The sequence below is a fragment of the Suncus etruscus genome, chromosome 10, assembly GCF_024139225.1.
Source record: "Suncus etruscus isolate mSunEtr1 chromosome 10, mSunEtr1.pri.cur, whole genome shotgun sequence".
Taxonomy (NCBI): domain Eukaryota; kingdom Metazoa; phylum Chordata; class Mammalia; order Eulipotyphla; family Soricidae; genus Suncus; species Suncus etruscus.
In genome coordinates this window covers 95,956,286-95,981,698 of record NC_064857.1, presented here as the reverse complement: position 1 = coordinate 95,981,698, position 25,413 = coordinate 95,956,286, and the positions used below count along the sequence as shown (strand labels likewise).

The following is a 25,413-nucleotide window of genomic DNA, read 5'->3' as shown; positions in this document are numbered from 1 at the left end:
AATCCAGGACCAAAGGTGGTTGGTTCGAATCCCGGTGTCCCATATGGTCCCCCGTGCCTGCCAGGAGCTATTTCTGAGCAGACAACCAGGAGTAACCCCTGAGCAATGCCGGGTGTGGCCCAAAAACCAAAAAAAAAAAAAAAAAAAAGAAGGGTGGAAGGAGGTTTGAACTCACTGATACAAACTTTCCTAAAATAGGCAAAACATAGTCAATGTGTTTAAATAAAGATATTAATAAAAAGAGAGAGAGAGACAGAGAAAAAATAGGCAAAACAGTTCACTGCTGTACTGTTTACAAGTGCCAACATGTGGAAATACAAGTTTCCTGTGACAGATGAGTGGCTCAGGAAGAAGTCAGTATGATAGCACAACGGGTTAGTCAACTTTCCTTGCACTCAGCTGACCCAGGTTTGATCCCCACCCCCCAAATGGGAGTGATTTTTGAATGAAATAAGCCTTGAGTACTACCAGGTGTGGCCCAAAAACAAACCAAAAAGAAGCAGCAGCAGCAGCAGCAGCAGCAGCAGCAGCTATTGGGAGCCAGAGAAATAAGAGATTAGCTGCCCAGCATGTGGCAGACTCTAGTTTGACTCCCAGAGCCACATGGTTTCAACCCCAAGCATTAACGGGTGCTAAAACTTGAGGAGAAAAAAACCCCAAGAAGCTGTTGGGAGAAGAGGTAGGCCAGGGAAAATAGACAAGCTTTTCTGCATGCTTGTGCATGCAAAGCATACGCTCAGTTTGCTGAGCTCGAGTTGTGTGGCACATTTCAGATCCACTTGAGAGACGAACACCAGTAAGTCACAGACGCCACTTGCAAAGAGTTAAGGGGCTAGGGTGGAAAAGAAGGCCAAGACATGGGTCGCACAGAGGAGTCGGGCAGACTTGAGACCTAGTTTTTCCTTCACTCACGTTCTAACATGAAATAAAGCGGGGCTGGAGAGATAGCATGGAGGTAGGGCGTTTATCTTGCATGCAGAAGGATGGTGGTTCGAATCCTGCCATCCCATGTGGTCTCTCGAGCCTGCCAGGAGCGATTTCTGAGTGCAGAGCCAGGAGTGACCCCTGAGGGCTGCTGGGTGTGACCCAAAAACTAAATAAAATAAAATAATAAAATAAAATGACCCTGAGGAAGGAATGGAGGAACCTGGAAAGTGGGTAGCAGATAGCTATAGGGCAAGGCGCCAAGAGATGAAAGATCGTCAGCCTCCCCTCAGAACCCACCCTCCCAGTCACATTGCTCACCTCTTTATCCGCCGCCTTCTCCTCGATGCCCAACAGCGCGTACAAGTCCATCTGCAAGAGCTCCTTGGCCACCGCCATGGTGCCCGGCCTTGCTGAATCCCGCACTACAACTCCCAAAAGACTTTGCGCGCGCGGGATCCCCGGAAAGCGTTGATGAAACGCATTGCATTCTGGGGGTTGTATTTCGCATTTGGCGAGAGCGCCGAGAAAGGAAGCGACGATTCTGGGAAAAAAGAACTACAACTCCCAGAAGCCCCTGCTCCCGCCATAGTCCATGTGTGAGAGCTCCTTGGCCGCCGCCCTGATGCCCTGCCTTGCACTACAACTCCCAAGATTCTTTGCTTGCGCGGGTTCCCGGACTGCTCTGATGAAGCGCTTTGCATTCTGGGAATTGTATTTCGCCTCCGGCGAGAGCGTCGAGAAAAAAGCGGACGGTTCTGGGAAAAAACTACAACTCCCAGAAGCCCTCGGCTCCTGCCTTCGTCGCTCTCTCGCTAGCGCGCCTAGTCCGGGTTCCCCTGCTAGCACCCCTAGGTGGTCGCGATCAGCGGCCGTCGGGGGGCTCCGGCTGGGCCGAGTGGAGGTTCCCGGGGCTTCCGACGTGGTGGGCTTGAATTGGGCTCTGTGTGTTGGGTTGTGTGGCGCTGCGCCGCGCGGAGAGGCGGAATGGAGAGTCGGTGCTACGGCTGCGCTGCCAAGTTCTCCATCTTCAAGAAGGAGGCGAGTCTTCTCACCTGGGGGCTAAGCTTGGCCTTGGCCTTGACAGGACGTGATTCTGACACTCCTCCCCCCCCCCGCCCCCCCGTTAGCGATTTGGTTTTTTATAAAGTTTCCATTCCTGTCAGAGGAGACTGGCACTCCCTCACTTGGAGATGCTGGAGGTGCAAGTTCCTTGCAGACCGTCCAGTTCTTGGAATGCACACAGCCCAACTCTAGTTGCTACCCGGTGACCATCCTCCATCAGCCCAGCGCTTGGTCTCTCTGCTCTGAAACTTGTACAGTCAGTCCCTCAGTCGGCCCTTCCCAGATCCCTGCCACTTAGGTTCCATCGCTCTTCCTCCTGCTCTCAGGATATTGTGGGAGTGCCTCATCATCCACAGACAACACCCACCAGGTTCCTTTGGCAGACTGTTGACTTCCAATGCCTAAATTGAGAGCAGGAAATGACAACCACATACGATGAATAAATGGCACACAGTGAGGAAGAAGATCATGTAGAATTTAGAATTCTGGATTTGGGGGTGGATACTGGAGAGATGCCTCGGTGCGCTGGAGTGTTGGCACACAGGAGGCCCTCGTTTGATCCCTGGCATCACATGGTGGCTGGAATAATCCAAGCGCTGCCGAATATGACTCCAAAACAACAACAAACCATAGAAATTTGGGTTTGGAAGTTAGAACATTCAGGAGTGTCCAGACTTGAGTGCTGCGGTCTTACTTATTGGGTGGGCTTGGTTTGGGTAGGTTATATGACATCTCTAACCCCTGTAGAATAGAAAGAATGGTGGTAATCATGATTAAGTAATGTGTAAGGATTAAAGCAGATGATCTCTGTTAAATGCTGAGTTAGCTTCATCAATGGCGCCTATTGTTTTTATCCCACCCAGAGCCACTGTTCTCTTCCTCCTCCCTCTTCTCTTCTAGAGCAGAGAAGGATGGACCTTGCACTCTCTTGTTTATTTGTGGGCCACACCCAGAGCTTCCGCATAAACCATCTCTCTAGTCCCGTATACTCAGATTCTTTTTTTTTATTTATTTTTATACTCAGATTCTTTTTTGCTCAAATCAGTGACCTGAAACATGAGAGTTGGCCTGACTTCCCCACTGTGTTGAACAATTGAATAATTCTATACAGGATAGAAGACTTGGAAATTCTTTTATGAGAGGGTGTCATTGGCTCCCAGCTTTGTGCTTAGGGTTAGCTCCTGGTGGTACTTGGGGGTGGGCATATACAGTGCTGGGGGATCAGAATCGAATCTTTGTCCTCTTGCATGCGTGCTCACCCTATGGAGCTGCCTCTCCAACCTCAGAGCTTTAGAAATTTTGCATGAAGCTTTATTTACTTTGAATAAAAGAAAGGAGATTGAGCCATTTATATCCTCCATCCCTGTTTCTCTCCAGGCTGTAGGGCCCTCTTCTCTCTCTCCCTGCAGCAACTGCTCACAACCTCAGTGCCTTCTCTCTGTGTACTTGGAGAGAGGTGGATCCCTCCTTCATGTTTCTTGTAGTGTGGCTGTAAGAGCTGTGGCAGGGCCTTCTGTTCCGGCTGCCTTCACTTCAGTGCTGTGGTGCCCCGGGCTGGGAATACTCAACAGAAAGTCTGCAAGCAGTGCTATGAGGTCCTGACCAGGTGAGCTGCTGGCATGGGTGACGAGTCAGCTGAGTGTAGCAAGAGGCAACTGGCCAGCCTCGGTGTCTTGTGCTCTGAGGCTCCAGGTCAGCTGTTGGGGGTTGGGGTACACTGGCAGATGGTTGCAATTCTGATTCTAGATTTCTCCGTAGGGGATCTTCCAGTGCCTCCAAGTGGTCCCCTCCTCAGAACTATAAGAAGTAAGTGCTGAAAATACAGACAATGGTAGTGTGAAGGGAACTAGGGAGCATAGAGCAGGACTCTCCTCAGTTTCTTCCCAGTGAACACCATGGCAGAAGCTCTCGACTGCCTTTTGAGGTTCAGAAACTGCCTATCATCCCTTTCCCCAGAAAGGTTCTTGCTACCCCGTGCCCCTTTAGCTGGACCCCCTGACTTGCCCGTTGGGCTGGGAAGCAGGTCTGCAGGAGCAAGGACCACAGAAGAGTAGCTCTCAGTAGTCTCCTGGGATCCCCAGAGGGGATTGCTGCGGAAACAGTGAATGGAAGCCCTGGCCCCACCTTTCTGCTGCATCAAAGCCGCCATCTTCTCCTGCCAGACGCATGGCAGCCTTGGAAGCCAAGCAGAAGCCCAGTGCTCCCCAAGTCCAGGGTCCATGCCACCCGGACCAGCTCATTGCTGAGCGCCTCGCACGGCTCCGCCAAGAGAACAAACCCAGTGAGTTGGGGCAGGCAGGGTGGCCTAAACCAACATGTCTCAGGGGAGCCACAGGTGAAAAATTTCATAATTAGGGGACCACAACATGAGACTGGGGTCCAACTCATAAAACAGAGGGCAGAAGAAAGAAATAGAGTGAGAAGGCGGGCCATGATTGGTTGGGAAGTGGGTGAGACACACTACTCCAAATTATTTCACAGTGGGTAGGGCATTTGTCTTGCATGTGGTCAGCCCAGGTTTGATCCCCAGCCTGCTAGGAGTAATTTATGAGCACAGAGCCCAAAAAGCAGAATTTGGGACAGATTCTGCTGGGCCTGACAGGCTCCCCTGTCAATCACAGAATCCGTGCCCTCATTGGCGGAGATAGAGGCCAGGTTGGCTGCACTGCGAGAGGAACCCCAGCGTCCCATCCCATCCACCCAGGAGATGGAAGCTCGGCTTGCGGCCCTGCAGGGCAGACCTCTACCTGCTCAGACCTCCCAGCCGGTGAGTGCTGTGGCTCAGTAGGGCAGAGGGCCAGTGACCCAGCAGAAGTCCCGATCTTCTGTGCTTAATAGGAGTCAGCCAGACCTCCCACCCCACCTCTTGATCCTCAGGCCTATGGCCAAACCTAGGACAAGCAGCATAATGTGGGGAGGAAAGAGTGGACCCAAAGATCTCCCCACAGATCTTTTTGATTATATGTGCTCTAGATTAGGCCCCTGTGTCTGCAGAGAAGGCCCCTGCATCCGTTGCTGCCCCCCACCTTCCACTATTCCCCACTGTTTGCCTTCTCTGAACAGGCCCATCAACCACCGGATACCAGGACCCATGCACAACAGGCACAGGATCTGTTGGCTCAGCTGGGAGCTGAGGTAGCTATTGACCAGAGCTGGGACCCTGAAGGCCCAGGTAATTCTCCATGGGGCCCTCCCAGGGTCCTCTTTCTCCTTCATCCCCACATAAGAGAGGTTCTGCATCCAGTTCTACCGGAAGTGACTGTCGGGGGTGTGGGGGAATCATCCTAAGTGCTTTCTAGTAAATGTTTGCTCCTCTAAAGGGAACAGTATAAGCCTGCTGGTAACAGTGATCTCCAAATTGTATGGCTAACTGACGAGCTCTGTGACCCAAGGCAAACAACTTTAATTTTCTCAGTGGTGATGCTTGCAGCATTCAAGACAGTGCCCTACCCATTGTGCTATTAGTGAGATGGAGGTGTGTGGTAAAACCCTCCTGAAGGAGCCAGAGCACTAGTACAGCATATAGGGTACTTGCTTTGCTTACAGTCCACCCAGGTTCAACCCCCAAAAGGCGGGGGCTTTTTACATTCAATTTGATTGGTTGGAGGGCTGCGGTTTGAGACCTCAGAAATTGATTCTTCTCCTGGCTCTGTGCCTAGGGATCACTCCTGGCCATGGTTGGGAGATCTTGTATAGTAGTGGGATTAAAGGGCTGGCCACTTGCAAAGCAAACAAAGTTTTAACCCTTGGGTTAGAATTTTAAAAAATGGACTGGATTCATCTCAGGTCCCAATCCTTTTTTTGTTGTTGTTGTAGTTCTTTTTTGTTTTTTGGTTTTTTTTTTTTTTGTTTGTTTGTTTTTGGGTCACACCCGGCAGTGCTCAGGGGTTACTTCTGGCTCTATGCTCCTGGAAGTCTCAGGGGATCATATGGGATGCCAGGATTCGAACCACTGCCCTTCTGCATGAAAGGCAAACGCCTTACCTCCATGCTATCTCTCTAGCCCCTCCAGCCCATTTTAAGTGCTCAGTAGCCACATGTGTCTCGACTGAGAAGGTCCTCTAGCAAACAAGCCAGAGATGCTACTGAACATCAGCCAGTATAAAGGACAGTCTCCATATCATTCTGAAACTTCGAGCTAAAATCTCACCCACTCTGGTCCAATTTTTCCACCTCTTGACATACAGCTTGTGAGATGACATAATGTGTCTGTCTATTCCGTGGTAATGCCCATTTCAGCACTACCAGGTCACAGAGAGACACCCTGATATCATATCCTGATCTTTTGGGGCAGTTAGTCTCAAGCCATAGGGTATGTACCTCAAGAGCAACATGTTAAGGTCCTGAGAGATAGCACAATGGGTAGGGCACTGTCTTGAATGCTGCCAACCTGACATCCCATATTGTCCCCTGAGCCGACTAGGAGTAATTCCTGAGTACAGAGCCAAGAGTAATCCCTGAGCACTGCTGTGTGTGCCCCCCCCCCAAAAAAAAAAGAGGGGCTGGAGGGATAGCACAACGGTAGGGCATTTGTCTTGCAAGCAGCTGATTCAAACATACGGTGGCTCAAATCCTGGCATCCCATATAGTCCCCATGCCTGCCAGAAACAACTTCTGAGTGCAGAACCAGGAGTAGCTAGGTGTGACCCAAAAAGTAAAAGAAACAAAAAAGATTACTGAAGATTTGTATTTGGAAAAATGGAAGAAATGAACTTTTTTTTTAAATAGTTTGGTTTGGAGCCACATCTATCAATGCTTTGGGCCACATCTGTCAATGTTCCATGCTCTACACTCAGAAATCACTCCATGAGGCCAGAACTATAGCACAGCAGTAGGGCATTTGCCTTGCACATGGCCAACCCAGGACAGACCCCCATTTGATTCCTGGCATCCCATATGGTCCCCTGAGTGGCCAGGAGCGATTTCTGAGCTCAGAGCCAGGAATAACCCCTAAGTGCCGCTGGGTGTGACCCAAAAACAAAAAGAAAAGAAAACACTCTGTGGCAGTGCTCAGGAGACCACAGGGATGCTAGGGACCGATCCTGGGTCAACTGCATGCAAGGCAAACACCCTACCTGTTTTGCTATCCTCTGGCCCTTGAAATTTTTTTAGCAGGGGCCACACCTAGTGACGCTCAGGGGTTACTCCTGGCTATGTGCTCAGAAATCACTTCTGGCTCAGGGGACCATATGGGATGCTGGGGATCAAGCCCAGGTTCGTCCTGGGCAACTGCGTGCAAGGCAAACAAACACCTTACCAATGTGCTATCACTCTGGCCCCTGAACTTTTTTTCTTTTTTTTTTTTTTTTTTTTTGGTTTTGGGTCAAACCTGGTAGCACTCAGGGGTTACTCCTGGCTCTACGCTCAGAAATTGCTCCTGCAGGCTCAGGGGACCATATGGGATGCCAAGATTTGAACCACCATCCTTCTACATGCAAGGCAAACTCCCCACCTTCATGCTATTTCTCCAGCCCCAGCCCTGAACTTTTTTTTTTAATGACTTTTTATTGGCATTAGAAGTCATTGGACTGAACATGTTGCTGGTTGTCTCTGGTGAACAGCAACAGAGACAATGGGCTTGATGGCTTCTGAGGAGAACACTTGGGATTTATTTGCTTCTGGACTGCATTGCTCCTTCCAGCTGCCTCTCTCCAGAAAGACAGCAACCAGTATGGCCCCGGGAACAGCAGATGGTCCCTGGAAGATGAGAAGAGCAGGCTGCTAGCTGAGGCAGCGGTTGAGCTGCAGGAGGAGAACACAAGGCAGGAGCGAATCCTGGCCGTGGCCAAGCGGCTGGCTGTGCTGCAGGGACGAGACCCCGAAAAAGGTAGGAACTTGGGAACTGATGCTCCCTTGGATCTACTAGACAAGGCCACTGTACCCTCAGAGCAAGCTCTACAAAATGGCGGCACTCCCAATTAGGGCTGAATGAAGAGCCAGGAAGGTCTCCGGCATCCATGGAGCTTTGCCCCTGCCAGGAAGGTGGTGCCATGGCTGTGCATGAGGAATAAGTGGCAGCAGCCATCGGGACAAGGGACCCCCTATTCCTAATGTCCTCTGCTGCAAGGACTGGGCAGGCAAAGCAGAATCTGCTCAGTCTGGGCCAGTTCCTAGTGGTGAGAATTTAACTTCCCCACCCTTCTCACCCCTCTTTGCTCTCTCTCCTTCATCCTTCAGTAACCCTCCAGGACTACTTCCCTGATGATGATGAGGAGGACGAGGAAGCAACTGTCCAGAGAGTCCTAAAGCAGGTGGGCCACATGCCCTTGGCTCTTTCTGCCTCCCCACCCGAGCCAGGCCAGTCACCCTGCCTTTGCTCTGGGTTGGAAAGCCGGTCGGTCACTCAGCACTTCCTGTGATAAGGGCCAGACCCAGCCAGATGCAGAGTTGAGCATCCAAATCCTGGGGTGGCCTGGTGGAGCAGGTCCGTTTCCTTGCATCCACAGCTCACTGAGGAAGCAGCTCTGGATGAGGCAAGTGGCTTCAACACTCCCGTGGAGACAGCTCTCCCACCCAAGGTTCTATCCTGCAGGGCCCAGTCTGAGGTAAGAGAAACTCTGGACCAGACCTCCACATCCCCCAACCTCCTTCCCCAAGGGCAGCTGGGTTCTTGTACACACACCCGCATACCCAGGGTTTCCTTCTCTTTGTCTTCCTTGTCTCTGGACCCCAAGGCCTGGGCCATTGCCCCCAGGTCTGAGGAGGAGGCAGAGGAGGAGGAACTCCCCTGGTGCTGCATCTGCAACGAGAATGCCACCCTGCGCTGCCATGGTTGCGACGGAGACCTCTACTGTGCCCGATGTTTCCGGTGGGTACAACTCGAATGTTTTGCGCAACTGGGAAAAGCCAGGAGACAACCTAGAGTGCCTGACCCATGTGCCTTTGCTTCCCCAGGGAAGGCCACGATGACTTTGATCTTAAGGAACATCAGACATCTGCTTACCGCCCCCCACGTGCTGGCCGAGAGCACTGAAGCTACCTGGCACCCCAAGAGAGGCAGAACTGTGGGCTGGGCTCCTGCCTCTGGGACTCACAGGAGAGCAGACTGGACTGCTGATGGCCATCAGACCCTTTCCCCAACCTCCAGGTTCTGAGAAGGAAAGAGCCTCTATTCCAGACAGCAACTGAAGGAGCCTGAAGCAGGGAGGTATCTGGGAATTCTCCAGCTCTGAAGCCCAAGCAAGGAGTGAGAAATCAGAGGGGAAAGACCAGGCTAAATCTGGAAACTAGGCTGAAGCATCTGGACCCCTCCCTGGCACTCGGCAGATACAATAAAGCATGTTGGATCAGACCCAGAGTCTCTTTGTAGAAACTACCCACGTACAGGCTCTACTCATTATATTTTTCTGCTTAGCTCTGTCTTTTTCTCTTCCTGCCTCTGGCTAGATAAAGTTCAAGAAATTTATTGGCTGGGCTAGAGTGATAACACGTCAGGGTAGGGCATTTGTCTTATTCACAGGTGACCCAGGTTCAATCTCCAGCATCCCATGTGTTCCCCACCCCCAAAACTGTCAGGAGTGATTTCTTTTTGGGGGGGAGCACACCCAGTGACACTCAGGGGTTACTCCTGGCTATGCACTCAGAAATCGCTCCTGCTTGGGGGACCATATAGGATGCCAGGGGATCGAACCACAGTCTATCCTAGGCTAGTGCTTGCAAGGCAGATGCCCTACCACTTGCGCCACCATTCTGGCCCAGGAATGATTTCTGAACTCAACCAGGAGTAATTCCTGAGTGCTGCCGAGTGTGGCCCAAAACAAACAAAACAAGGAATTCATTGTTTTGAGGCCATCTGTCTTCCCTCATTCCCTTTTCTTTTGGTTTTTGGATCACAGCCAGTGACAGGTTAATCCTATCAGGATCAGGGGACCATATGTGATGCCAGGGGTCGAACTCAGGTTGGCTGTATGCAAGAAAATGCTCTACCTGCTGTGCTATTGCTCCAGCCTTCTACTTATATGATTGAGGGGTGATGGAGAGAGTGAACTTCTCTGATGTCATCAAGCCCACCCCAGTTTTTCATGTTATCCTCTTCTCTGGGCTTCACAATGTCTTTGCCACCTGGGCTTCTATTGTTGAGCTTTAAATTCTTTTTTTGTATGCCTCCCCATCTAAATTCTTTTCTTTTAATTTTTATTTTTGGACCACATCTGGTGACGCTCTGGAGTTACTCCTGGCTATGTGCTCAGAAATCGCTCCTGGCCCGGGGGACCATATGGGACCCTGGGAATCAAACCATGGTCCGTCCTAGTCTAGTGCTGGCAAGGAATACGCCTTACTGCTTGCGCCACCACTCTGGCCCTGGCCAGGAGTAATTTCTTTCTTTTTTTGGGGGGAGGGGGTCATACCTGGCAGTGTTCAGGGGTTACTCCTGGCTCTACGCTCAGAAATCGATCCTGGCAGGCTTGGGGGACCATATAGGATGCTGGGATTCAAACCACCGTTCTGCGTCTAAGGCAAACGCCTTATCGCTGTCTCTTCAGGCCCTAGGAGTAATTTCTGAGCACAGAGCCAGGAGTAACACCTGAGCACCACCAGATGTGGCACAAAAAAACCCAAAAACAACAACAGCAACAACAAAGCTGGGGCCCAAGAGATAGATAGTACAGTGGGTAGGCCATTTGCCTTGCAAGTGGCCAACACGAGTTTGATCCTCAGCATCCCATATGATCCCAAGCACCACCAAGAGTAATTTCTGAGGGTAAAGCAGAAGCATTGTTGGATTCCCCCTCCAAAAAATTGCTGATTATTGGCAAGTGTATGATTAATGAGCAGAAAATCCAAAAAATGGATGGGTATGTGAATGGATGAGTGGATGACGTATGCAAGTGACTTGCATATCACTGCCTTTTCACTGCCATTGCACACGCACCCTCACCCTAACACAGATAGGCTTCACACTGAAGTCCCTAAAGGCTTTTATCCACTTTAGTTATTAAGGAAAGCATTGGGCAACAGCCATGGTCAGCTCCACAAAGTCCAGCTGACAGGAACCAGTGCATACATGACAATGGTCAAATGTCCCTTTTTATCCCCCATGTTTCTTGTCTGTGTCCAGGGAACTGCCTTCCTCTTGGCCGAGGATCCAGAGATGCCTAGGAGGCTTCAGGCTGTTGAGGGTAGTCTCACAGAATCACTTCTGAGGCCGACTGAGTCTCCGGAGTTTCTTGAGTCGACTGAGCAGCTCAGAAATAAAAGTCTGAAAGAGAAATAGATGAGCCATATGCATGCATCTGCCACACCGTCTGTTTTAATCTATCCTATAGGTGGGGGAGGGAAAAAGAACCATATCAAGGGGGCCGAAGAGATAGCATAACGATAAGGCATCAGCCGACCCAGGAAGGACTTGGTTCCATTTTCAGCATCCCATATAGTCCCCTGAGCTCACCAGGAGTGATTTCTGAGTGCAGAGCCAGGAGTAACTCCTGAGCACCACTGCCAGGTGTGGCCCAAAAACCAACAAATAGGGACCAGAGAGATAGCACAGAGGTAGGGCATTTGCCTTGCACGCAGCCCATCCAGGACGAACGGTTGTTTGAATCCCGGTATCCCATATGGTTCCTGTGCCTGCCAAGAGCGGTTTCTGAATGCAGAGCCTGGGGTAACCCCTGAGTGTTGCCAGGAGTGACAAAAAAACAAAAACAAAAACAACAAATAATAGATTAAAAAAATAAAGAGAAGGGCCAGAGAGATAGCATGGAGTTAGGGCATTTGCCTTACATCCAGAAGGATGGTGGTTTGAATCCTGGCATTCCATATGGTCCTCCATGCCTGCAGGGGGTGATTTCTGAGTGCAGAGCCAGGAGTAACCCCTGAGCGCTGCCGGGTATGACCCAAAAACCAAATAAATAAATAAATAAATAAATAAATAAATAAATAAAAAGAAAGAACCGGACTAAGCCTCCCTCAAATACTATCTGCCTCCCCAGTAGCCCCCCCAGACTCCCCAGAGCCACCAAGAAGACCTTACCTCTGTGGGGCAGGGGCTGTTTCGGAGAATATCCTGGGTAGAAAATAGAAGAGAGGGTCCCTGAATCACAGCACTTTCTTTCAAACCCACACTCCTGTCCTAGAAATTCTCCCTCACAATTGATTCACCCCACTCCACCCAAGGAGTCAGGGCATGGGCTCCTGGTTTCCCCGTAATCCAATCCCACTTTCCATTCCCCGACTCCTGAACTGGGAACCCAGTCCCCCATTCTACCTCTAACCGAGTCTTCTGTTCCTCTGTGGAAAGGTCCATGAGCACCTCCAAGTCAATCTCAGGTTCACTCAGGGTCGGTTGATTCTGTTTGGGAATCAGAGGACTATGGAGGGTCTGGACAGTCCACTAGATACTGCCAGGGCCCAGCCATCTCCAAGGCTCCTTTCTGTATTCAGTTCCTCTCCTCACCCTTCTCAAAGCACTGTTTGTTCATTCATTCAGTTGTTATTCAAGACCCACTGACTTCTAAACAAAACAGAGCTATGGGTCTCAAAAGTATGCTTAGGTGCTAGAGATAATAGGACAGGAAGGACACTTTCCTTGCATGTGCCAATCCAGGTTCAATTCCCATCACTCCAAGCACCACCAGGAGTTATCCCTACCTGCAGAGCCAGAGTAAGCCCTGAAAAATGCAGTGTCCCTTGGGCCTGGAGAGATAGCACAGCGGCGTTTGCCTTGCAAGCAGCCGATCCAGGACCTAAGGTGGTTGGTTCGAATCCCAGTGTCCCATATGGTCCCCCGTGCCTGCCAGGAGCTATTTCTGAGCAGACAGCCAGGAGTAACCCCTGAGCACCGCCGGGTGTGGCCCAAAAACAAAAACAAAAACAAAAAAAATGCAGTGTCCCAAAACAAAAACCACACACACACACACACACACACACACACACACACACACACACAAAGCAGCATGTTTATGTGGCTGAAAAGAGCTCAATAGGCTGAGCCCTGCTTTGTTTATGGGAGGTCTGTGTTCAATCCCCAGCATCACATGGTCCCCTGAGCACCTCCAGGAGAGACCCGCAAGTGCTTAGAATTGCTCCTGAGAAAACTGAATATGCCCTTTCCCCCCCAAAAGACATATAGGGGACTCAGAGCTCAAGTAGTAGAGCATATGACTTTGGGGTGAGCGGCCCTGAGTGTGGTCCTTGGCACTACATGGTTCTTCACAGTCTATCTTTGTCAGGTGGTAGCCTCTGAGCACCACTAGATGTAGACCCTATATATTAAAAAAAAAAATAATAGAAATAGCAGAGCATGTCAAGTACTTGCCTTGCACATGTCCAACCCTGGTTCAGTCCCTGACACCACACCACGTATGTCCCCCCAGTACTGCCAATAGTGATCCCTGAGCACAGAGCCAAGAGTAAATTCAAGGAACTTTAAATATATATTCCCAAGTAATTCCAACTATTTGACATTCTGCAAAGACAAAACATAAAGACAGTAAAGATCAGTGGTTGAGTGCTGAAGTACAACAGGTAGGACATTTGCCTGGCATAGGGCCAACCCAGGATCAATCCCTTTCTTGGTTTATTCTAACTGCCTTGTTGCTTTTGTCTCATTCATGCAAGTACAGTTCAGTGAAAAGGACAAAAAGGCTGGGCTGGAGTGATATCACAGCAGTAGGGTGTTTGCCTTGCATGCAGACGACCTGGGTTGGACCTGGGTTCGATCCCCAGCATCCCATATGGTCTCCCAAACGTGCCAGGAGTGATCTCTGAGCACAGAGCCAGGAGTAATCCCTGATCCCTGCCGAGTATGGTACACACACACACACACACACACACACACACACACACACACACACACAAGACAAAAAGGGATGGAAGAGATCATACAGCATTAAGTTGCTTGCCTTGAATACAATTGACTCAGGTTTGATTCCTGGCACCACGTATGATCCTGCACACTCCTGAGCCAGTTAGTTCTGAGAACAATGAATATGGCTCCTAGTGGAAAAAAAATTAAAACACTATAAACAAAGTTGGGGGGCCACACCAGTAGGGCACTCAACTGGTTATGAACCCCTGCATCCCATGTGGTTCTCCAAGTACCACCAGGAATATTTCCTGAGTGCAAAATCACTAGGAATAAGCCCTGAGTATCAACAGGTGTGACCTCAAAAAAAAAAAAAAACCACAAAAACAAAAACAATTTTGGTTCTGAATACTTTAAAAAGTAGATTAAGGGGCCAGAGAGGTAGCATGGAGGCAAGGCATTTGCCTTTCATGCAGAAGGACGGTGGTTCGAATTCCGGCATCCCATATGGTCCCCTGTGCTGCCAGTGGTGATTTCTGAGCATAGAGCAAGGAAAAACTCCTGAGCACTGCCGGGTATGACCCAAAAAACAAACAAAAAACAAAACAAGGGCCGGGCGGTGGCGCTAGAGGTAAGGTGCCTGCCTTGCCTGCGCTCGCCTAGGACGGACCGCGGTTCGATCCCCTGGCATCCCATATGGTCTCCCAAGCCAGGAGCAACTTCTGAGCGCATAGCCAGGAGTAACCCCTGAGCGTCACCGGGTGTGGCCCCCCAAAAAAATAAATAAAAAATATTCTTAAAAAAAAACAAAACAAAACAAAAATAGATTAAGAAGTAGGCATGTGGGCCCGGAGAGATAGCACAGCGGTGTTTGCCTTGCAAGCAGCCGATCCAGGACCAAAGGTGGTTGGTTCGAATCCCGGTGTCCCATATGGTCCCCCGTGCCTGCCAGGAGCTATTTCTGAGCAGACAGCCAGGAGTAACCCCTGAGCAACGCCGGGTGTGGCCCAAAAACCAAAAAAAAAAAAAAAAAAAAAAGAAGTAGGCATGCAGCTCAATGGCATAATATATTCTCTGCATATGCGAGGGCCTGTGTTCCATCTTCAGCACTGCAAAAATTTTAAATTAGTCATTTCCAAATCCCTAAGCTTTAAAACTTCTTTACCCTCCACACCCCATTGTGCTTTTTGGGTACATACTCAATAGTGCTCTGAGCCTATTGCTGGCTTTGCGCTGGGGAATCACTCCTGGTGGCCTTGAGGACCATATAGACATATACCAGTGATTTAACCAGGACAGCCATGATTTTATATATATATTCTTGTTGTTGTTGTTTGTGTTCTGAGCTACACACAGCAATGTTCAGGGGCTTATTGAGCTCCTTATGCTCTGGAATGACCCCTAGCAGCGCTCAAAGGTCTATGTATGATACTGGGGATCAAATCAAGGTAAAACAAAGTTGCAGCATACACAGTAAGTGCCTTCCCTTCTGAACTATCTCTCTAGCCCAAAATATATTTTTTTAATTTTTTTTCTCTCCATCTCTTACTGCTTATCTTTGCTACTGCATTGTCATGATGATAAGGATGTTAGGTGTGGGGGAATCACACACACTAGATTGTGGTGCTCAAATACTTAGTATTGTCAGGGGACTTCACATTTTATTGTGGTACCAGATCTCAAATGCCAGTACCACCAAGATCACACTTGGAAGGAGCTAGGGGCCAGAGAGTTGCTGGGAGATTAACGTCTTTGTATACAGAGGGCATGCTATAATCCCATTTAGTTTTAGGATTTTCTGTTTGCTTGTTCGATTTGGGTTCTGGGTTATACCCAGTGGTATACAGGCCTTACTCCTAGCTCTGCACTCAGAAATCACTCCTGGAAGGCCCAAAGGACCATAGGTCATGCCCTGGATCAAACCTGGTAGGTTTTATACAAAGAAGTGCCCTGCTCACTGAACTATCTCTCACCCAGGAGTCTCACATTGTTATGAATTCAGAAGTCAAAATAGCATTTTTTTTGTTTGTTTTTTGGCCACATCTGGCGGTGCTCAGGGGTTACTCCTGGCTGTCTGCTCAGAAATAGCTCCTGGCAGGCACGGGGGACCATATGGGACACCGGGATTCGAACCAACCACCTTTGGTCCTGGATCGGCTGCTTGCAAGGCAAAGGCCACTGTGCTATCTCTCCAGGCCCCAAAATAGCATTTTACTTCTGAAAATTTTAGTCTCAAGAAGGATAGAGAGGGTTCGGAGAGACAGCACAGTGGCGTTTGCCTTGCAAGCAGCCAATCCAGGACCTAAGGTGGTTGGTTCGAATCCCGGTGTCCCATATGGTCCCCCGTGCCTGCCAGGAGCTATTTCTGAGCAGACAGCCAGGAGTAACCCCTGAGCAACGCCGGGTGTGGCCCAAAAAACAAAAAACAAAAAAACAAAGAAGGATAGAGAGAGTAGAGCAATAGTTATGAGATGACAGACCTAACTGATGAAATCCTAAGAGAGCATGTGACAGGGAACCTAATCAAATCTGAGATTAAGGAAAGTTTTCTTAGCTATCCTAAGCCTTCCTTACTCAGCTTCCTGATAGCCAAGTAAAAGTAACCAGATAGGACAGACCTGGGTTCAATCCCCAGCATTCCTTATGATTCCCCAAACCCTACCAGGTATAATTCCTGAGCACAAATTCAGGAGTAACCTTTGAACATCATTAGGTCTGACCCAAGAACAAAAAGAGTTAATTGGGTATTTATACCTGTGTTCATAATGAAGTTAATGGAGTCAACATGTATTCTCCCAACATAAGTAACTACAAAACTGAAAAAAATATGGAAACAATGCACTCAACCATTAGACAACAGGGCATCCAGGATTACCTGTGAAGGATTGAAAAGGGAACTAAGGGGCTGGAGAGATGGCATGGAGGTCAGGCGTTTGCCTTTCATGCAGAAGGTCATCGTTTCGAATCCCGGTGTCCCATATGGTCCCCATGCCTGCCAGGAGCAATTTCTGAGCTTGGAGCCAGGAGTATCCCCTGAGCACTGCCAGGCGTGGACCCCCCCCCAAAAAAAAAGTAAAAGAAAAAAGAAAAGCCCCAAGCACTGCTAGGCAATCTCTTAGTTGAGAATAGTTTTGTCACTATACAAAAGAGCACTTTTTGAGTACAGACTGTAATATTCATTGACTAAAGTGTATTTTGGGGGGTCCCCAAATTCAGTGATGCTCGGGGGTCCATGTGGTGCCAGGGATCAAAGCTGGGCCTTCTAGAGTGCTCAGTGGGCACTCTAGCACACTGAGTCATCTCTCCAAACTTAGGACATGGTTGTATTGGATTTTGAGCCATACCTAGCCATGTTCAGGGGCTACTCCTAGCTGTCTCCTCAACGATCATTTCTGATGGATGGTATCTGGGAACCAGGAGATATTAGGAATCAATTAAAATAAAAAGTACATGCTCCAGCCCTTTGAGCCAATAGATTATCTTCTTAAATGTTAGCACACTGGGGGCAGGAGAGTCAGAATAGGGCTCCAGGTATGTAGCTTTCCCTGGTTTGATTCACATAGTCCCATGGGGAATGACACACAAGGAGGAGTAGCTCCACCAACCATCTGTGGGGGTGACCCATAAAACAAAACAAATAAAATAAGAAAATATTAACTATGGGGCCGGTGTGGTGGCTGGTGTCTGCCTTGCCAGCGGTTCGATCCCCCGGCGTCCCATATGGTCCCCCAAGTCAGGAGCAACTTCTTTTTTTGTTTTGTTTTGTTTTGTTTTTTCAGGAGCGACTTCTGAGGGCATAGCCAGGAGTAATCCCTGAGCGTCACTGGGTGTGGCTCAAAAACCATAAAAAAAAAAAGAAAGAAAATATTAACTAGGACAGGGGTCCTCAAACTTTTTAAACAGGGGACCAGTTCACTGTCCTTCAGTCCATTGTAGGATATAGTTAAAAAAGAAAAAATCAACATGGGGCCAAAGAGGTAAGGAATTTGTCTTTCATGCAGAAGGTTGGTGGCTCGAATCCCGGCATCCCATATAGTCCCCCGTGCCTGCCAGGGGCGATTTCTGAGCGCAGAGCCAGGAGTAACCCCTGAGCACCACTGGGTGTGATCCCAAAACCAAAAAAAAAAAAAAAATCAACAAATTTCTATGCACATTGCTCATAACTTTTTTGAAGTAAAAAAAAATGAGAAAAATACAACATTAAAAATGAAGTAAAAATAAAAGGAAATAAAATAAAGTAATAAAGGAGCCAGAGAGATAGTATGGAGGAAAGGCGTTTGCCTTTCATGCAGGAGGTCATCGGTTCGAATCCCAGCATCCCATATGGTCCCCCATACCTGCCAGGAGCAATTTTTGAGCCTGGAGCCAGGAATAGTCCCTGAGCACTGCCGGGTGTGACCCAAAAACCACACACACAAAAAAGTAATAAAGTAAAAATAGGGGCTGGTGAGGTGGCACTAGAGGTAAGGTGTCTGCCTAGCAAGTGCTAGCCAAGGAAGGCCCACGGTTCGATCCCCCGGCATCCCATATGGTCCCCCAAGCCAGGGGTGATTTCTGAGCACTTAGCCAGGAGTAACCCCTGAGCATCAAACGAGTGTGGCCCGAAAAACTAAAATAAATAAATAAATAAAGTAAAAATAAAAAAGTTAAGTCAACAAACTTACCAGTATTCCAATGGTAACTATGGGCCTGCTTTTGAAGGGCCCCACCTAAGACTGAGAGAGCAGTCGCAAGACAGAGAAAGAGGGGAATCAGAGAGTGAGGCACACATCCCACACTTGTGCACTGCCGGCCCTGGACAAGTCAGCTGCTAACCAGGAAACCAGGACAGGCAGTAGCGGGAAAACACCAGGCAGGCTGGATACATGTCCTTGGTGGGCCGCATGTGGCCTATGGGCAGTAGTTTGAGGACCCCTGAACTAGGAAATGGTAACTGAGATGAAACTACTATGTTAATAAGTGAGTGCCCCTAAAATAGCAGAAACTTGTATTTAAGTCCTTAATTAGAAAACAAATCCAGGGGCCGGGAAGGTGGCGCTAGAGATAAGGTGTCTGCCTTGTAAGCGCTACCAAGGAACGGACCACGGTTCGATCCCCCCCCCCCCCCCCCCGCGTCCCATATGGTCCCCCCAAGCCAGGGGCGATTTCTGAGCACATAGCCAGGAGTAACCCCTGAGCGTCAAACGGGTGTGGCCCAAAAACCAAAAAAAAGAAAAAAAAGAAAACAAATCCAGCCCTGCCTCTGGACTATAGGGTTCCAGGTCTCATGTCTATGTGCCCTTTAAGATGCCACCAGTTGCCTATAAAGAACCTAAACCAAAAAAAAAAAAGTGGTTGGGGGCCGGAGAGATAGCATGGAGGTAGGGCATTTGCCTCGCATGCAGAAGGACGGTGGTTCAAATCCTGTCATCCCATATAATCCCCCCTGAGCCTGCCAGGAGCAATTTCTGTACATAGAGCCAGGAGTGACCCCTGAGCGCTACTGGGTGTGACCCAAAAACAAACAGACAAAAAAAAGTGATTGGAGTGATCCTACGGCAGACCCACAGATTCAGTCTACAGCATCTGAGGACTGCTAGAAATAATTCCTGAGTGCAGAGACAGTAATTATTTCTGAGCATCACCTGGTGTGGGCCCAAAACAATAAAAACTAGATAGATAGATAGATAGATAGATAGATAGATAGATAGATAGATAGATGATAGACAGATAGATAGACTGATTGAAAGAGAGACAGATTGACAGAGAGACAGAGACAGAGAAACCTACAAAGAGAGGCAGATACAGAGAGAGAAAATATAGAAGCCAAGCTAGGTTGCACACCTAGGAGGAAAGGCCCACAAAGGAAGTTTGGAAAAAAAAAAAAAAAAAAAAAAAAAAAAAAAAAAAAAAAAAAAAAAGGAAGTTTGGGCCCCATTAGATTAATCTCATCACATAACATGCTGTGTCCCTGGAAACACTCCCTAAACTCATGGTGCCCTCTGAAGTGGGCACAGGGGAAGAAAACTGGAGGTGGGGAAGGGCGAAGTGCCCTGATCTCTGACCAAGATAACAACCAGTCACCTGGGACTTCCCCAGTTGTCTAACTGCTTCCTGCTAAAAAAGAGCAGAGATTGGGAGAGCAACAGCCACCTGACACCTTTGGACAATTGCCATGGTGACTGTGGGTCAGGTATTTTATTCCAGTCATTGCCTAGGAGTGTTCTGTTTTCAAAGTTATGAGCTCATTATTATTCAGCATTTCTCCTACTTTGATCTTGCTAAAGAAGTTCCTTTTGGTTATCTTAGCTTTCCCTGATAGCTTGGAAAGACTTCCCTGAGGTGTCTGAAATAGGACTTTTCAAACAAAATTGCACTGGAAAGGATCCTATGTGAACACTTGTACCAAACTTAGCCATGGTGCTGGAAACACCGAAGAACAGCTCAAGCCACACATTTCCCTACATGTAAACCCTGCAGGAGGACCTCTGACCCAGCTTTTACCCAAAAAAAGATCACAGACTTGCTGCTCCAAGAAAAGATAGCATTTGAGTCTAGGAGAGACACCTGCCTGTGGACTCTGATCCTCAGAACTTATCAGACAGAAATCACCAGTGTCCAACCCCAAACTCATGGTAGATTATATATATTTTTGAAAGTTGCAGGCTTTGTTTCCTTAGTATTTTTATTTGCGGGTAAATAGGATACATTTAAATATGTGTAAATGCACAGCTCTGAAGTTTCTCAACTTTTGGTGGGAGGTTATTTGTAGGTCACTCTCTGGGTTGCTCAGGGCTCACTGCCAACTCTGCTGGAGGACCATATGATGTGGGGGTCAAAACACATGTAAAGCTTGCACTGAGCCTGCTGAGCTACTTCTCAGCCCATCTCCAGCTTTAAATCCAGTGGTGGGGATGGAGAAGTCTATCAACAACCTGGAGCAACTGCTTTGCATGCAAAAGTCCTGGTTTAATCCCCAACACTGCATGGCTCCCTGAACACTGAGCCAGGAGCAGTCCCTGAGCACTACCATGCATTCCCCCCCCCCCAATTTAAGTATTTTGAAGTTAGATTTGGGGAGAGCTGGACCTTTTTTTTTTCTTTTTTCTTTTGATCTGCAGGTGTGGTTTACTCACTGTTTTTTGTTTTTGTTTTTTCGGGCCACACCAGTTTGATGCTCAGGGGTTACTCCTGGCTAAGCGCTCAGAAATTGCCCCTGGCTTGGGGGGACCATATGGGATGCCAGGGGATCAAACCGTGGTCCTTCCTTGGCTAGAGCTTGCAAGGCAGACACCTTACCTCTAGCGCCACCTCGCCGGCCCCATTCACTGGTTTCTGAGAAGCAAGCTCAAGGGCACAAGAGCCCATTCCAAACTGCTTTTCTAAAGCAGCCATTTTCTCCCTGTCAACTAAAAACCACTGAATGGAATTACAGAATGACTGGGTGAGCTCTTACATCCATCCAGTCAGTAGATGTAGCTAAGTACTCAAAGTATTATTCTTTTTATTTTATTTTATTTTGGTTTTGGTTTTTGAGTCACACCCGGCGGCAGCGCTCAGGAGTTACTCCTGGCTCTGTGCTATCCAGTCCCTCAAAGTATTCTTCTTCTTCTTCTTCTTCTTCTTTTTTTTTTTTTTGGTTTTTGGGTCACACCCGGCAGTACTCAGGGGTTACTCCTGGCTCCATGCTCAGAAATCGCTCCTGGCAGGCACAGGGGATCACATGGGATGCCGGAATTTGAACCAATGACCTTTTCATGAAAGGCAAACACCTTACCTCCATGCTATCTCTCCAGCCCCCAAAGTATTATTCTTAAGGCTGATGTCTAAGCAAGCTGACTGCTGTCTGTGAGAAGACGTTGAGACCTTCTGGGGACATCAGTCAGAGCTGGCTACGGTAGGTCGGCACCCTCCTCAGCTTACCCTAGCACTCATGCCCAACATTGTCCATTGCAAGATCATGGGAAAGGCCCATGTCCACACTGACATTACAGCAGCCACTAGCCACATGGGACACTAGTGGGCACTTGAAATGTGTGACTGAGAAAGTGATCTTTTTAGGGGGAAAAGGGAGGCGAGGCTTCTGACCGCTGGTGCCAGGAATCAAACCAGGGTCAGCCATAGTGCAAGGCAAATATCTTACTGGCTGTGCTCCCTCCTGTTCAGTACGGAAATTTTGCTTCTAATTATTTGTCATTAAAGTGCCCATATATCGCAGATGGTTGGTGCATACTTTCAGGATGAGATTAAATAAAGACAAAATTAAGACAATAAAGGGCTGTTCAGGTAGCACAGCAGGGAAGACCTTTGCTTTTTGCAAGTGACTGACCCCAGGTTTACTCCCTGGTACCCTATATGGTCCCCTGAGCCTCATCAGGAGGGGTCCTTGAGTGCAGCCCAAGGGTAAACCTGAGCACCATTGGGCCCGAAAATAAAGAAGCAAAATTAATAAATAATTTTAAGTCTTTCTAGGAGGAAGCAGAGCCTGGAGCGGGTGGGGTGGGGTTCATACACAGGAGTGGGGTGATGGTGTCAGGATCTGAGTCTCTCCAGCTCCCACCCTAACATGTCTGTCTCACTACCCACCTGGAAGAGTTCCTGAATTTGCGCATCCACCCACTGCTCCATCTCCAGCCAGCTCTGGAGCTGCCCTCGGTCATACTTCACCGTCAGCCGGCTGGGTCTCCGGGCCCGGGACACTTTGGAGGGATCCTTTGACTCCGAGTCTGTGGAGGAGAGCCTCCTCTTCCCCGAAGCCCACTGGACCTTCTTACTTGAGGTCTCCTTGTTAGGGTCGGGGGATGTGCAGGCGGCGGGGCTTGAAGACGGCATGGATCAGGCTCAACAAGGAGCAGGAGGGAAACTGCTCTCCAGACAGGGCCAGGGGAACAGGGAAGTGTAGAGGCAGCAAAGAGAGGCCTGCAGAGAAGGAGCAGCCCTGCAGGCTGGGCCTGGGTTTGGGAGGGGCAGGGGTCAAAGATTAATGAGCCTTTGTTGGCTGCTGGGAATGCCAGCCTCCTTTCTTCCCCGTTGCCAGGCTGGGCACTCCAGTTATACCCAGCCTCCTTTGCTTTTTCTTTTCTTTTTTTCCCCCTAGTTTTGGGGTCACACCCGGCAGCGCTCAGGGGTTACTCCTGGCTCTACACTCAGAAATCACTCCAGGCAGGCTCGGGGGACCAAATGGGATGCTGGGATTTGAACCACTGTCCTTCTACCTCCATGCTATCTCTCCGGCCCCCCAGCCTCTTTTTCTGCAGGAGCTGAGACCCAAGTGGCCTCACCTACGGACCAGCAAAACAATGGTTCTTGGGTTCTGAGAGCTACAGGCTTTTTTTTTTTTTTTTTTTTTTTTTGGTTTTTGGGCCACACCCGGTAACGCTCAGGGGTTACTCCTGGCTATGCGCTCAGAAGTCGCTCCTGGCTTGGGGGACCATATGGGACGCCGGGGGATCGAACCGCGGTCCGTCCAAGGCTAGCGCAGGCAAGGCAGGCACCTTACCTCTTTGCGCCACCGCCCGGCCCCGAGCTACAGGCTTTTATGGGTGATCTAGATGGTTCTTTTTCTTGTTTCTTTCTTTTCTTTTTTTTTTCTTTTTGGTTTTGGGCCACACCCGGCGGTGCTCAGGGGTTACTCCTGGCTGTCTGCTCAGAAATAGCTCCTGGCAGGCACGGGGGACCATATGGGACACCGGGATTCGAACCAACCACCTTTGGTCCTGGATCGGCTGCTTGCAAGGCAAACACCGCTGTGCTATCGCTGTGCTATCTCTCCGGGCCCCTTAATTACTATCTTATCTCTCCAACCCTTTACACTGATCTTTTGGGCCATCCCCAGGGATGCTCAGGGGTTTCTCCTGGCTCTGCACTCAGGAATTAATTCTGGTGGTGCTCGGGGGTTCGTATGAGATTTTGGTTACCATACCTATGTCAATTGTGTTCAAAGCAAGCACTTTACCCATTGTACTATTTCTCCAGCACTACACTGGCTTTTAAACAGAATCTTAGAAACCTCATCATCCATCTTGACCAGGACAAGGACATGTGGGTTCTAAGAAGTTGTGCTTGAGATCAAATGTCTCCTGCAGGGCCTGGAGAGATAGCACAGCAGTGTTTGCCTTGCAAGCAGCCGATCCAGGACCTAAGGTGGTTGGTTCAAATCCCGGTGTCCCATATGGTCCCCCATGCCTACCAGGAGCTATTTCTGAGCAGACAGCCAGGAGTAACCCCTGAGCACCGCTGGTGTTGCCCAAAAACCAAAAATAAATAAATAAATAAATAAATAAGTAAATAAATAAATAAATAAAAATGTCTCCTGCAGAAAATGAAGGAGTCACAAGCTGTCAGGAATCCAGTCAACTCAGCAGCCACCATTGCTGGAGCAGTAGGCCAGGATGAGCCGGAGAGTCAGAAATGGTGACCAAAAAAAAAGAAATGGTGACCAAGGGCCTTCATGCATCAGTGCCCTATTTTATTGTGTTTGAATGTGAGCTAACTTTTCTGAGGAGGGTGTTTAGGGTCACATCTGGTGATGCTCAGGGTTTATACTTGGTTCAGTTCTTAGGAATTACTCCTGGAAGTGCTCAGGGAAACTGAGATTCAAACAAGAATACAGGAAGCTGGGGATCGAACCTGGGTCAGCCACATACAAGGCAAATGTTGTACCAACCCCAATGTGAGCTAACTTTAAGAACAGATGGAGTGGGCCGGGCGGTGGCGCTAAAGGTAAGGTGCCTGCCTTGCCTGGACTAGCCTTGGACGGACCTCGGTTCGATCCCCCGGTGTCCCATATGGTCCCCCAAGCCAGGAGCAACTTCTGAGCGTTACAGGGTGTGGCCCAAACACAAAAACACACACACACAAAAAAAAAGAACGATGGAGTAGGGGCCGGAGAGATAGCACAGTGGTAGGGCATTTGCCTTGCCTTGTTTAGGTGATGATGGTGATCTCCAGGCACCTCTGGTCCTCTTGCCTCACACTGAACCACAGGCCAGGTTGGCAGAGAATCCTAGGAGGAAATTCCACCAACGGCCCTACAAATAATGAGTTAAAGGGCCAGAGCTATACTACAGTGGGTAAGGTACTTGTCTTGCACACAGCTGACCAGGCTCAATCTCTGGCATCCCATACTGTCCTTGGAGCACTACCAGGAGTGATTCCTGAGCCACGAATAATCCCTGAGTAACTCTAGGTGTGCTTCAAAAACAAAACAAAAAACCAAATCCAATGATTGAGTTAATAGTTCTAAATATACTGTATTCTAAAGGAAAGGCAATTTTGTTAACTCCCTGTAATAAAAAGTCCTAAATTTGTTAGAAACATTAAGGAATAGAGCAGTATTTCTACTTATTTATTCATTTGTTTATTTATTTGGTTTTTGGGCCATACCTGGCAGGACTCAAGGGTTACTCCTGCTCTGAGCTCAGAAATTGCTCCTGGCATGTTGTGTCAAATAATTACGGATTGAGCTGGATGGTGAAGGCCAGTTGTTGTGTCAAATAATTAACGATGGGGCTGGATGGCGATGGATGGAGGTGGATTTCTCTCTCTGCCATCCCAGGCCACGTGGCTCAGCAACCCCCATGAACCGGTGGGTTCCAGGCCCAGGTGATTGGCGTAATTAAGACTCTCTCACAGGCACTCTAACACCGTTTTTACTGTGCCCTTTTGAATAACCCCCCCAAAAAAACCCTCTTAAACTTTTG

General features: G+C 48.8%; 3 protein-coding genes across 3 annotated transcripts in view; 1 reads left to right on the top strand and 2 right to left on the bottom strand.

The window, feature by feature from the left end:
* DNAJC17 (DnaJ heat shock protein family (Hsp40) member C17) overlaps window positions 1-1,323 on the bottom strand; it is a 34,774-nt gene extending 33,451 nt beyond the window's left edge. Inside the window, exon 1 of the mRNA XM_049781502.1 lies at window positions 1,246-1,323. Coding sequence (XP_049637459.1) covers window positions 1,246-1,323 — 78 coding nt within the window. The remainder of the gene's footprint in view (window positions 1-1,245) is intronic.
* A 434-nt stretch (window positions 1,324-1,757) lies between these two features.
* On the top strand, window positions 1,758-9,280 carry ZFYVE19 (zinc finger FYVE-type containing 19). The gene is made up of 11 exons (XM_049781472.1): window positions 1,758-1,965; window positions 3,474-3,595; window positions 3,760-3,795; window positions 4,152-4,270; window positions 4,611-4,756; window positions 5,053-5,161; window positions 7,631-7,816; window positions 8,167-8,240; window positions 8,436-8,534; window positions 8,664-8,797; window positions 8,884-9,280. Exons 1-11 carry the CDS (start codon window positions 1,912-1,914, stop codon window positions 8,960-8,962), a joined length of 1,158 nt encoding a protein of 385 aa, XP_049637429.1. The 5' UTR covers window positions 1,758-1,911; the 3' UTR covers window positions 8,963-9,280.
* A 1,842-nt stretch (window positions 9,281-11,122) lies between these two features.
* PPP1R14D (protein phosphatase 1 regulatory inhibitor subunit 14D) lies at window positions 11,123-22,543 on the bottom strand. Its single transcript, XM_049781491.1, has 4 exons — window positions 22,298-22,543; window positions 12,194-12,277; window positions 11,960-11,992; window positions 11,123-11,188 (listed from the first exon to the last, which is right to left on the bottom strand). Exons 1-4 carry the CDS (start codon window positions 22,541-22,543, stop codon window positions 11,123-11,125), a joined length of 429 nt encoding a protein of 142 aa, XP_049637448.1.
* Window positions 22,544-25,413: the final 2,870 nt, after the last annotated feature.

Excerpts from the sequence above, each read along its gene's own strand:
- ZFYVE19 (XM_049781472.1), top strand. The coding sequence starts at position 1,912 with ATGGAGAGTCGGTGCTACGGCTGCGCTGCCAAGTTCTCCATCTTCAAG. Across the intron at positions 4,757-5,052 it reads CTGCTCAGACCTCCCAGCCG|GCCCATCAACCACCGGATAC; the intron begins GTGAGTGCTGTG and ends TTCTCTGAACAG. Across the intron at positions 8,535-8,663 it reads CCTGCAGGGCCCAGTCTGAG|GCCTGGGCCATTGCCCCCAG; the intron begins GTAAGAGAAACT and ends CTGGACCCCAAG.
- PPP1R14D (XM_049781491.1), bottom strand. The coding sequence starts at position 22,543 with ATGCCGTCTTCAAGCCCCGCCGCCTGCACATCCCCCGACCCTAACAAG. Across the intron at positions 12,278-22,297 it reads AAATTCAGGAACTCTTCCAG|AATCAACCGACCCTGAGTGA; the intron begins GTGGGTAGTGAG and ends ATTCCCAAACAG. Across the intron at positions 11,189-11,959 it reads ACAGCCCCTGCCCCACAGAG|ACTTTTATTTCTGAGCTGCT; the intron begins GTAAGGTCTTCT and ends TTTCTCTTTCAG.